Source organism: Apus apus, chromosome 8 (assembly GCF_020740795.1).
Source record: "Apus apus isolate bApuApu2 chromosome 8, bApuApu2.pri.cur, whole genome shotgun sequence".
NCBI lineage: Eukaryota > Metazoa > Chordata > Aves > Apodiformes > Apodidae > Apus > Apus apus.
The window spans coordinates 25,425,576-25,439,212 of NC_067289.1; the positions used below are offsets into that span (position 1 = coordinate 25,425,576).

The window sequence follows — 13,637 nt, forward strand, 5'->3', positions numbered from 1 at the left end:
CTAACCACTGAGATTACTGTCAGAGAACCCATTATACACACCTTTTTTTTTTTTTTTTTTAAATCCCTCTTCTCTGGAAACATTTAAAAAGGGTGAGTGAGCAAGTGAGATTATGTGGCTGTGAACTCCGCAGACGTCTCGAGGGAAGGAGTAGCTCTGTGGAGCACTGTGAATGTTCACATCTCTTTATCAAAAGAAAACAAGCAGCTTCCAAAATATTTATTTGAAGTGGACAGGTGAAAAAAAATCACCAAAACTTAGATAGGAGCTCTTGGCTAGGTCTCCTATCATCCTTGTAGTGGAAAAAAACCTAATAAAGAAGTAGTGATGGATAAAACTTTTGCAGAGTATTCTAACATTTCAGGTTTCTTTCAAGAATCACTTTCAGTTCTGTCACATCAAAGTGAAAAATGCTAATTTAGATCAATAAAACCCCAGTTTTTTCTCTTGTCAAACCCAGAGCTCTAAATAGTTCTTCATGTTAAGGCTGAATTCCAAGAGCAGCACAACTGGTGAGAGCAGAATCACAAATTAACTCGGAGGAGGACTCAGGATGGAAGGAGTAATTTTGGAAAATTCAGTTTATATTCCACCCTCGAGTTGTGACACTCACCACCTGGGCTGCTGGTTAATGTGTCTTTACTTGCTGTTTCCTACAGTGGTCAATCAGCTCCCTAGAGGATATACAAGTCCTGGTGGGACCATTTGGGAGCAGTCAAGGAACACTCGTCACCCACCCTTGTAAAGCTATGGCCATTTTTACTGGAATTAATGCTAGAAAATCACTGATTACTTAACTTTGGAATTATACTAAGCCACTGAAAACAATTATCATCTCACAGGAAATAAACTATCTTCATTTTCTTGTACAGCAACACTTTAAAAAAACGGCAAGATGATCCACAGCCTGGAATAAGGCTTCTAGAACAGGTTTTTTCAGCCCAAAAAACCAGAGGTCTCTGAGAGCTGCCCTGAACCTGCTCCTGCTGTGATACTCACAGATACCCACCACAGTTATTGCCCTAGGTTATGCACGTCAATTAAAGGCAAGGAATCAGAACCTAAATAAAACTAACTGCTTGGTGTGATGGTCTGATGCAACAAGCAGCAGATAAATCCCGAGCTGGAGAGGATGAGCCAGAAAGCCATGTCAGCATCACAGAAATACATCACACAGCAAACAGTCTTTTAAAAAGTAAGCAGTTACAGACTGTGAGCCTCTCTGGTCTTCTATAGAAGAACAAGACTATTTCCATGGAGTTAGGGATGGGGAAGAACTGAAAGCGTATCTTGACAAGGCACATGAACAAGCCATGAACAACTTGTTTACAGGAACCTCTGAAGCCAAAGGCTCCACAGAACCGAAAAGGGAACCCAGAGTCAGAGTGGTTTTCATATCAGCATCCATGTATTGACACAAATAACTTGTGTAACCCTACTAAACCACATTTTTCAAAGCTTAAGAGATTGTCTCACTAGGCTCAAGAAGCTCTTAGATCAAGATGAGACATGCAAGGAAGGTGGATTATCCTCTAATTGCTGTTCTAGAGTTCCTGCTCCTTCCTTTGAAGCACCCTGTGCTTTCCAGCCATGAGGACAGGACACTGAATTACAGGGACTTTAGCCTTGCTCCAACAGCCACCAGCACCAACATTCCAGCTCCCAGGAATGCGTGGGAACTGCCTCCAAGCCCACGGGCAGCTGCACATGCCCACGTGCAGCCCCTGCCCCCCAAATGCTTAACTCAGCAACACGCAAAGCAACCCGAGTTAGACTGAACGTGGCACCTTGTAAGAAGTAAACTCTGCAATTCTGGAAATGGCAGGAAGGGCTGGACTGTTCCTCAAGTCTGCATCCCAGTTCAGCTGGCTCATCCACCAGCCTTTTATTTCATATTTTTTTAAAAATAACATTTAAACGCTTTTCAACACCAATGACATTTCAAAGTATACTTAAGGAGGAGCTATTTTGCACTGAGATTGTTTTATTTTGACTAATTTTTCCACCTAAAAAAAAATGCATGTCACATTGAATGGTGTTGTCCTCAAGGCAGGCAAGTGGCAGAGCCACTTTGAAACCTGCAGAAACTCAGATTTCTAGAGACAGATAAATAAATGGTCTAACTGCTTACGACTTGCCACCACTTGGGTGTATTTATAGAGAGGATAAGATACTCCTGAAAACAAAGTGAAAATAAGTTTTCCAGTGATCTCAAACACAGAAGAAAGCCAAGCATCAGGGCAAAAGGAGCACGCTGTGTCCACTGCTTCTTACAGGCTCTAACAGTGTGAGCAACAGATGACACCACATGAAACAAGCACGTACCAAGTAAGTGAAGCATGGATTGTGACCATGCCCCTGTGACAGTGTCCTCCGGGGGACACAGCAGTCACTGCCAGGATCAGCACCAGCACCACACACCAGCAGCTGGACCAAGACATGTCCTGTTCCTTTGGCACAAGCCCACTCTAAGGAACAAACAAACTTACTTCCCAGAAGTGCTGCTCTACCAGCAGAGAGAGGAAAGCTTAACCCAGGGCACTAACTCCCTGCTGTGGCTTCGTGGCAGGATCTGCCAGGCTCTGGCTGGGTCTGAGCCAGTCACCTTGGCTTAGCTCTGCTTCAGTGACTCCCAGCACAGTAAGAGCCTCTCAGCTCCATCTCCAGGGCAGCTTCAGCAGAAATAAAGGCAGAAAGTGAGTATTATGAAACAAACCACACAAAATATTCCAAAATACAGAGTTTCAAAATTTTGGACTGTGGCACTGCAGTAGTCAGACCTGGCAGTTATACCTGTGCCCCGATTATCTGGAGAAAACACAAATTTCTTCATGGAGGAGAAACACACTTGTCTTTTCAAAAGATATGAGTGCATTTTCAGCCTCTGTTACAAACAAGTTTCAAGTAAAACATGAGAAGTCATGGGCAACCTTATACTTTTAGGACAAGCAACATGCTTTGTCTAACCAGTGCAACAGTTTTGTCTTTTCTAACAATGCTACCTTGAGTTAATTTGGGATTTGGGCTTTTTTTACCCAGGCACTTGTTTCAGACACACAACACATATTATATATAGGCAGTGTATACATAATATTGAGACTGTTTACTTTTCTTGCAAAAAATCGACCCAGCAGATAGGATTTATGCACCACTAGCACTTTATTTCCTGTCTCCTATAAAATCTCTCCTAGTGATTTTACTCACAAGCCGAACAAAAAGGTGCACATCTCACGCTGCCCAACAGCACGTTCAAGATTGTCAGGAAAAAGGAAATTTAAACAGAATCGATTGCTTGAGATGTCAAAGTTCTCTTACCTAACGTTTCCTTTTGCAGCTCACGGCACCTGCTTTGTAGCTCATTCCCTTGCTGGAGAGAAGTTTGAAGCTGCTGAGTTTTCAGCTCCACCGTGTCGGCCACCAGCGACAGGTGCTTCACCTTTTCCTGCAGGCACTCGTTCTCTCGCTGGGATTTTGCTAGTCTTTGATTCAATTTGGGTATTTCTGAGGAGAAAAAGCACACAGACTGTTGTCAAGTTTACCTCCTTCAGGGAGAACTGTCCCACCTCACGCAGGACCTCAGGCTCAGCCTAAGGCATGTCCCTCAGCAGCACCTCTGCTGAGAAGGCAGATGGCCAGAAGTTCCTTGTGCAACAACCTCCTTCCACAGACAGCTTGTACTTAGCCAAACACCTTATTGACAAATAACACACATTTTATTCTAAGCAATGCTATTTCCTCTGAGCTTTCATCACTACATTACAATCCACGCCTGTATTCCAAATGAAGTAACAACAGGAGACAGAAACACTTGCATCCAGGCTTTTCATCCTAAGAAGACCCACAAACCATTACTAGCAAGACAAAACTTAACTTTGAAATGTATTTAAGCAGGTATCAAGGGGGTTGTCCTCTGCTGAAGCTCCACTGGAAACTTTTGGTTCAGAAGATGTTTGGGCACCTGTATCACATTTCATTTCCTCACTCCTTTCATGACCACTGTGATCTCCAAGTGCAGCTCCCTTCCACTAAAGCCAGGCTGCCTCGCTCCCTCTCCAGCTCTGCTCCATGGAGCACTTCCAGGGAAGCCTCCAGGCAGTTTTTACTGCCAGACAAATCAGTCACTCATGGGGGGGTACAGGGGAACTCCTACATTTTCTTAATTTTCCCTGAGTTCAATTATACCTGATCAGAGCACTTGAAACCTTCCAATAGTACTTGCAATTCTTTTCTGAGCCTTCACCAACTACGTGTTCAGCTGTCCAAAGAACTCCTTTGGCCTTTATTTACATTAATAACAACCATGTCCAGGCCAGATGAAGCCCAACACTTTTGTCAAAAGCTATTACATACCTTTTACATGCTGCCCACAGGCAAATCTTAAATTCTTTCTGTGGTGCAAATATTTTCATTACCTACAACCCTCCCCAACTACTCCACACTTAAATCAATTTATTGTTAGACTAAATGATGTAAATACCAGAAAATGTTAAGTTCTTACACTTCTTTCTATTTGCCATTAATAAGCTAAGGCTAAATAATGTACACACACAAGGGCTTTTATAAGCTGTTTTCAAACTAACCAAGAAAACTGGTCTGTGCATAAAGAGCAGCACCTCATGAAACATTTTTCTTCTCAAAATCTGAATGGAAAACAAGTTCTGAGAATCTTGTTGCAAAAACAGCAAGGTAAAATAAGCAAAGTACTGTATTTTTCCATATGTTAATAATGAACAACTCATAAAAAGGAACACAAAAGCTTTTGAGTGGCACTCAAAGGTCAAAGAGAAGAATAAATTCTGTGTGACTAAACTGCTTGGATTGAGAAAACTCGATTCAAGGAGCTGTGCAACGTCCAGTTCCTCCTCTCAGAGGGATATGTTGAGTGCAGTCAGGGACACGCAGCAGGGATCATGATCTGCAAAACCATTAAGACAACTTAAACAGCTGCACTTCTGCTTCCATCCAGATATTACATGGATTTCCAGTATGGGAACAAATAAAACAAGGGATACTCAGAAAAGAAGCTTTAAATGTTATGAGTGCCTTTGAAGCTGAAGATGTCTGCAGAAATGCAGGTTTATTTTCCCTTTGTTAGGCAGGAGGAGCAGGGAATGAGCCCGGGAAGAGAAGAATCCTCAGGGACATCCAAGACTTTCTGTCGAGTCTAATTAGGAGATGAATCAAAATGTACAACATTGACACCTACGTTTAAATTAATTGTTAAACTGAACAGTAAGGAGTGATTTTCTGGTCAGGCTCATCTCCAGCAGACAGGAGCCCCCTCCTCCCTCGGGGCTGTCTGCTGCCCTGGCTCAGGATGCTCCAAGCTCCCTGTCTGGACCCTGGCACAGCCCCATGAGATGTGTGAGGGCTCACTCCTGTGCCACAGCTGCCCCACTTACTTCTTCCCAGCCTGAACAAAATAATCATTGAAACCATTAAAAATGACTTCTCCTTTTACAGGAAGAGAGGGTGCCTGGGGAGCTGCCATTTACACTGAAGCTCCGTGTTTCCCGAGATACTCCGTGCACGTGGGCTTCACTTAAGCCACGAATTTGCACTGGAGTTCACTGGGTTTCACCAGCAGAGTGGGCTGGGAGATGCACATCACCCAGCCCACGTCCTTACATTCCTTCTCAAGAGGATAGAAAGCTTGACATCAGCTCACCTACTTCTTTGCTACCTTATAACCCTGATAAAAAACAACTTCCAAGGGCCAGCTCATCAACTCACACACACAGAGCACACTGAAACCTGTCAAGGAAGGAATAGGCAATATGAAAAGATGTCCCAAGACCAATGAAGTTGCAAAAGTCAAGGCAGGGGCTGTTGGGATGCTCTGGATGGCACAGCCAGTCATTACAGTATTGCACACTATTCCCAGCAAAACTCAGCTCTTAACTGAGGCAGAGCAAAAAGGGCATTAAAGGATAAACCCAAGTTTTCTAGCCCAGCCTGAGGGCTGGGCATGACCTTCATGAACAAGCCATTGGTTGTGACTTGCTCTCAGCTTCTCCTCTCCTGAAGGCTGCCCTTGTTTGAGCAGGAAGCAGGCTGGGGGCCAAGGGAACTATTCCCAGCCCACAGATTGCTCCATGCCCCTCAGTCCCAAAGCCCCTCAGCTAAAGGCAGCTGCATTTGGGTGTTATGATTCCGGATTGGAAGGAATTGCTACCCGCTGGGTGCAGGTTTGCTCGTTGGCAGTGGCTCATTCAAGGCCCCTCAATGAGTAGGCCAGGAGGTTGCTCAAGGGAAGAGGTGCCACCTGCCCACATGGTGGGGGGTGGCACAGCAGGACCCTCAAACAGCTCCACAAAGGGACATTCTATCAGTGCCCTCCAGTATCGCGTGCGTGAGGAACTGGCACTAGAGACAGAAGGCAAATTAAAATAGCTGCAAGTCTTTGTGCTGCAATCCCACCCTGTACTCACAGTAAGCCTATTATTTATGTTTCAAGCCATGGTAAGTATTTATATTACTTCCATGTCAGTCTGACTTGGCTCACCAGACAAGTGCTGGTCCAGCACAACCACCTGACAGGCACTGGGCTGAGCTCACACGTCCTCTGCTACTGGAGTCTGGACAAACTCATGTCAGCATTAGAAATTCTCTACTTCATTTCACCTTCTAATTGACTGTGTAAGGCTCAACTACCAGAAAGCATTTCACCTCCACAAAATTGCTGCAAGGTGATGATTTACCTGTCAAAGCTTCTTTGCTAACTGCTTTTATTTGTAGCAGAATTTCTTCTTTCAGGGCAGCCCAGCTCTCTAGATTACTGGAGATGACTTCCTTAATGCCATCTAGTTCACTTCTAATGAAAGGAAACAGTGAGATAGCCTTGTTCAGAGTTGAGCAATGGTGTTCCAAAGCATTTCTGCAAGACATAAAAATAATACCAGACATACCACAAAAGACTATTTGTGAACTTGGTAACTGAAGTAAATTTCACAACTACCTTTCTGTTGGACCATAGTTTATAGCATACTGGGTTACAGTCACTCAGCATGTGAAATATGTTGTACATGGAATAGATTTATATTTCCCCCTTCTAAACATCGATGTAACATTTCTATGCAGGAACTAAGAAAGCTGTACAGAAAACTGCCCCACCACTTTTTACTGAGGAATCAGAGCTGACTCTTAATAATAAGCAACACATGCTGTACTTCTGCTGCATTAAAAGTGGTGCACACTTACTGTTAAGTGTTAATTCATTATTTTCAACTTGTGAAGAACTTATCCTGTTGCTAATAACACCAGCAATGACTTTTTTGGTTACATTTGCTAAGTCGACAGCATCTCACCCCAGACCAGGATGGTTCCAAACACTCTTGTCCCTCAATGTGCTCCCTGCCTGCTCCTCCACCTCCACAGAACCCTCTCAGCTGACTGCACTGCTCACCGGCCTCTCTTTTTGGGCTCTTACCTGAGCACTTGGGATTGCTTGGAGGCAGCTTCCTTCTCCTCTTGAAAATACCGCAAATCCTCTTTCATATTTTTTACTTCATCCTGCTTGTTTTTCAGCTCCACTGTTAGGTTTTTTATTCTACAGATGTAAATAGAAACCGTTATTTGCATTAATAATAACTAACCGGCCTCTAACTTTTGTTTTAATTTAAAGACCCACTGAAAGTCTTCTCCAAGATGATCATCATGTTTCAGATGGAAGCATCGGATCTTCAGATGGAGTCTGGCCACTGTACGAGCCATTTTAGCAGCTCCTTCCAAGGAATACATTTGTGAAGTCAGGTGGAAATGCATGTACCCAATATCATATCATGTATGTGCCCAGTATGATATAATTCATATGTGATGCTACCTAAATACCTTAAGAGCCCAGTGTTCATTCACAGACGCAACACAGAACCTGTTCATCCTGCACAGGACACATGTCACCAGGAAAGTGTCCATTTGGAGCCCAGCTTTGGGGCTGCAGCCCCAAAACTGGGAGATGGGTGTCCTCTCCCAGCACCCAGTGCCAGGGGGTGTTGGGGAAGGCTCCAGGAGAGCTCACCCAGGCTGCAGGGGAAAGTCTCTACAGTCAGCCAGCACCAAATATTTGATTATTCTTTCCATCCCATTTTCCATTTCAGATTGTTGATCTATTTCTTAATTTCAGACATTTGCAGAAGCTAAATCCAAATTAGTCACTGGTTTCCCTTTGCCCTCAGTTTCACACCCATGATCAGAGAACTGCACCTCTGCACTGCTGAATTAATTCATGGTGCTCGGCAAATAATAATGTAAAAATAGGCAAGTAAAATATATTCCTGTCTGTTATTTTTACACCAACTGGAATCTAGGCCTCTGCTCCTTGGCAATGGCATTTTAAAGAGCTAAGGAGAAACTTCTCACAAAATATGTTTCCACCAGATGTTACTTCTCTGCATTCAGGCAAGGACATGAGCACCAAAACGATCAGAAATGTCAAGTTAGTAAGATTATTTTCCTACATCTCTCTTCAGGAGAGGACAGGAAGTTCTGCACAAGGTTTCCATGTTCCCAGCTTGACCCACAACACGCCAGAGCAAACACACATTTATTTTCTGTGCTTCCTCCCTTTCAGAAAATAACCCACCCCACAGGTTCTGGGCCCAGAAGGCTGCTGGCCACAGGATGGGGTGGGAGGGATGTGACTTGGTGGCTCCACCTGACAAACCCTGGCTGGGTGCTGGGTTCTCCTGGGGTCCCCTCCCTCTCCTGTCACCCCTACAGAAGGCTGAAGGAGACACTGTCACAGCACCCTCTAATATTTGCCTTCAAGAGATGTTTCCATGCCTCCTCCTCCTCCTCATGCCCCAGGGTGCTGCACCACGACAGCACCTGAGGGGTTTCTAACCTTACACTGGGGGTGACACCTTCCAGCTTTTCCTGCAAACCTGACACCAACAAAGATCCTAAATCTGGGAAAGAAAAGCTCCCCGTTATCAGGACTCATGAATATATTTTATACGCTCCCCCTCATTAAAAACAGCAACTAACTTTTATCCCCTCTGTGCTCCAGGTATGCTTGTTTAAATGACATGACAAGGCACAGGAGAACCCAGCCAGGATTTCTTTTAGCTACCCAGGGAGGAGGGTGGCCTGGGAAGGGCTGGGTGCTCTCCCTCACTGCCCAGTTGCCCAGGCTGGTCCCCTGACTGGGGGACAGGAGCCCCTGGGTGCTGCCCCCAGGCACAGGGGCTGAGCCCAAGGCTGCCCTTGCCCCCCAGCCTACCTCTGCAGCTCTTCAACCCAGCAGCCCTTCAGAGCTGTAGCTTTTCCAAGCACAGCCATCCCAGTGCAGGCAAATACATTTTAAACTGTTATTTAGACTGTTAATATTCATGCCATTTATACTGCTCTTCCAGCAGCCTGGGACTTACTCCCACAACGGTGAGGAAAGGAATGGAACTGAAGGGGAACCACAGCCAGTTGCACCCAGTTCCTTTCCTGTGCTGCATGTGCAGAGAGGACAAGAAACAGCACATCACCTCCACTTGGCAGGACAAGGTTTCCTCTCCTGTTAGCTGCAGGAAACAGTTCTAATACATCCCCAAGAAGTACAACTGCAATGAAACCCAACTGTTACAAACCAGTCCCTTTGCCAGCTTTCAACACTTGCTGTGGACCTGCTGCAAGACAGGAAACTATCTGTGTGTCTGCTGGTGACTCCTTGTCACAAGTAAATAAATATTGGAACCAACAAATATTTTAGAAAACCAACGGATGGCAGAAGCATCACACCAGCCTTTGCCTTCACTTAAAAAGCAAAAGAAAATAAGAATGAATTATAGTTTTAAAATACATATAAGCATTGAGCCATAACAGGAATCAATGCACGTTAACGTTATCAGGCAGATCAGTCAACACACATTTGCAATAAAACACAAATTAAAAATATATCATAAATATATCAAAAATATATCACAAAGAAACCTGGTAGTAAAAAAGCAACTTGTTTGGGCCCAACTAGAAGCACTGGGAAAAGAAAAACAAAAAAGACAAAACTCAAAACTTATTTAAAAATGGAAGACATTTCTGGCATTACCTTGCTAGGAAAATCTACCCATAACTCCCTGTAAATTTCTTGAGGGTGAAGGGCAGGAAGGTAGAGAATAAAATCTGTTTGCTTGCATTAGTGAGGAGAATCCAGCTGGTGTCTCTGAGCGAGGAGGAACTGGCCACCCCCTTCACACCCCTTCCCTTCTGCCCCTGCAGACGAGCTGTTCCCTGCACCTCGGGCAAACCCCCAGTGATTATCACTGCACAACAGCAAATCAAAACCTTGGGATCCATGGAAAACTGGACGCTCCTTTTCTATTCTTACTCCTTCCAGAATGCACAGTATTTAAAGATCTTTCAGGTCAAAAAAGAAGAGCATATCGTGGCAGTATTTTAAGAACTTTTGGTTTAAAAAAGGAAACTTGCAAGTAAGTAGACACAATATTGTTTCTTTCTTTCCATTCCAGAGATGGGGTGTGAGGAGGTTAGCACAGAACTGCAGGCTCAGAGGGACACTGCCAGTCTGTCCCAACACCTGCACACAAGAGCAGAGGCTCAGCAGCTGCACGCCACTGACATCACCATGGGATGGAAGAAAAATAAACACGTTGGTGATGTTTAGGACAAAGGATGAAAAGTTCAGTGGATCATTAAATGCTGGGAGGAGGAGGGAAGCAGGAGAACACACAGCTCTTGTCCCTGTGCTGCAGTTGCCAGGAGCTGCGAACGTTCCCTTGGGAAGGAGAGGGAGCCTGCCCTGCGGGTCAGGTAGGACAGGTTAGCTGCTGGTGCTGACAGCCAGGAGAGCAGCATGAGGAATAAAGCAGTCACAAGGGGACTCCTGCCAGGGAACAAATACAGACCTTGTCCTAGAAGTAATGACACAAGCCATGGCTGCATGTGTCTGAGCTGAAGATGCTGCATCTCACAGCAGGTCAGCCCCGAGAGACAGCCTGGAGAGGAGGGGGCTCTGGGGGGACCTCATAGTACTTTCAGGGGTTCCAGGAAGGCTGGGGAGTGGCTTGGAACACACACACTGTCAGTGCAAGACTTTCCCTGCAGTGTTTCAGCTCCATGAAGCTCCAGAACCTGCTCAGAGCCAGAGCTGCTCGTTTGCCTTCCAGCACGTTGCTCCCCTCCCACCAGACAAGGCAGCCTGCAGCCCCAGGAAGCTCAGCAACCATTCACAAACTGGGGATAGAACAGAAATTTGCAGTCTGGAACTCCCTGCACAGAACATCACCCACAGACTCCTTCAGAACTGTTTTTTCTATTCTATTCAGCACAAACTACTCCAGTTAAGACAACTCAATCATTTTCACATGCCACCACAGCACCAGGCACCTCCTGACTGCAGGTTACAATATGGCCAAGCTTGACAGCAAATCAAAATAATTTCTGACAATCAAGCAAGAGGCTCTTTGTGAAGGTTTCTATCAAGTCTCACATGAGCAGAGTCTCATTCCAGATCTTGCATTCATGATTATCTTTATTGTCTCAGCAGAAATACAACATGTATTGTGAAGACAGCTTGGATAATTTTTGCTCCAGCCAAGGTAAGCCTCTGGAACAGGTCTGGAAAACAATGATAGACAGATGACTACTTTGTCACAACCACTTGGAAATTTATCTTTGAAGAAACCCAGGATTTAGCTTCCCAGAAGTCCCAGTCCAGCTATGAGTTTCTTCTCCAGTTATTACCATTTAAACACCCTCAGATCTGGTTCTCAGCAATTTGCACACCACTGAACTCCACATGATCACTAAATGTTCAACAGAAACGGATGTATTAAAAAAACCCCAAACATATATAATCTATTAAAGTGACCTTTTTGTCTTATGCTCTTTCCCTCCAAAACCCATTTTAAAATGGTGACACAGCTGTTCAAGCAAGTACCACTCCCCATTTCCAGCCCTTCCAGTCTCCCAGGACAAGAATCCACACGCCATGGCTACCAAGCTGGCAGGGAAGGGCAGAGCCCCACGCTGGAATCCCACCTCAATGCTGGACCACAAGCTCAGGCTTCACCAAGCCAGGCAGGACCTGCTGCTTCCCTCAGCAATACTGCTGAAAAAAGGAAGATTTATTTTAGGCAAATTCAACCTTTTCCATAGTATGAAGTTTTGCCATTTTGGCAGGAACTAACGAACTCGAGAGAACACACACACAAAAAGCTCAAACATGGAAAAATACAGTTCCCACAAGTTAAAATTGTTACATCTACATTATCTTGAAGATTTTACTGTTTGTGGAAAAAAAATTTAACATCTACATGCATGACTCAGGAGTACAAGGCTGATGGCAGGAACCAACAAGGAATTTCTACTAGATTGGTGAAAAGGTTTCCAGGAACCCATTTACAAGGGATGTTTGACACAGGACTCACCAAGTGAGATCCATCCACCTCTTCACGTGCCTCAGCTCCAGAGACATTGGTTGCTCCTTGTCACACTCATGACACTCAGCACCACTGTGCCTTTAAAAAGCAACTTTATTATTTAAATCCGGTTTACATTTCTTACATTGGATGGTGCAAGAATTCTCCAAATCCACACCACACACACAGTGTCCCAAATGTCAAAGGATGCTGTCAGGGAAGGTCTGTTAACAAACACAGGGCCTTGTAGAAGAGCCCAACGTGCCCCAGCTGCACAGCCCCCCAGGACCAACTCTCATTCTGGAATGAAAGCGATTTTAACATGGAATGAGACCTGGATAGCTACATGGAATCAGTGTAGCTCCCTGCACAATGGATGGTTCTACTTCATCTGACAAACTCCCAAGGGGCAGGTAGGTCATTTCTGCAACAGCTCAGGTAGCTTTCAGGGTTAACCACAGGTACAAACAAGAGCAACACTCTGACCTAAAAGGAATATAAAAATAAAACAGCCTGCAGTTAAAAAGCTAGATTAAATCTCCTGGTTTCCCAGAGATTAAAAAAAGAGCCATATTTGGCTTCTGATAAACATCTGCAGTTGGGGAAGAATCCTCTGTCAACCTTGCAGGAAGCAGAAGGCAGGATGTTGAACAGTGAGTTTATGCCAATGGCACAAGGTAACAGGAGAGACCCAGGATAGCAAAAAGGAGATAAGGAGTATTTAGACAAGTTACCTAATGAGGCACAATAGTTGATTTATGGCCTGAATGAAAGCCTGCTAAAAGTATCCCACTTGATTTCAACAGGTCTTAAATTAAGTTCAGCCCTAGGGGGAAAAAAGGCAGCGCTAAAATTTTTATGACCAGTTTCAGCTGTGCTACAAAAAGTCAGATGAATGGAAATCTCAGGTTTACCTCTGGCAAGTGATCCTCAGCAAGAAGGATGTGCTGTCACTGCATTTGCTAACAGACTGAGTACAGCCACCAGAACTGCCACCCAGAGCTGCTCAAGGAACAAGGGGCAAATCCCTTCTTCAAAAAATACGATGTTAAGCCAAAGAAAACATGGAACATTGAGGAGGATTTCAGTTCAAATGAAAAAAACAACAAATTGCAAGAAGCAACGCAAGTAGAATGATCTACAAGATGTATCAGTTTTGTTCAACTTTGAGTGAACTTGTGTGCTTCTAAATGAATCTTTTATTAGTAATATTACCAAACACAAGCCTCAATGAATCCATGAATAGTAATGTTCCATTCTTAGCAATAGTGT

The 13,637-nt window shown here is 44.5% G+C and overlaps 1 protein-coding gene across 4 annotated transcripts in view; it reads right to left on the reverse strand.

Annotated features, from left to right (window-relative positions):
* Window positions 1-13,637, reverse strand: part of LEKR1 (leucine, glutamate and lysine rich 1) — a 43,710-nt gene that overhangs the window by 17,545 nt on the left and 12,528 nt on the right. For 3 of the 4 annotated variants that reach the window (XM_051626929.1, XM_051626928.1, XM_051626931.1), the window contains exons 3-5: window positions 7,430-7,549; window positions 6,702-6,877; window positions 3,316-3,501 (exon numbers count right to left, since the gene is read on the reverse strand). In XM_051626929.1, the coding sequence (XP_051482889.1) occupies window positions 3,316-3,501; window positions 6,702-6,877; window positions 7,430-7,549 (482 nt within the window). The remainder of the gene's footprint in view (window positions 1-3,315; window positions 3,502-6,701; window positions 6,878-7,429; window positions 7,550-13,637) is intronic. The other variant, XM_051626930.1, reaches the window with a different exon arrangement.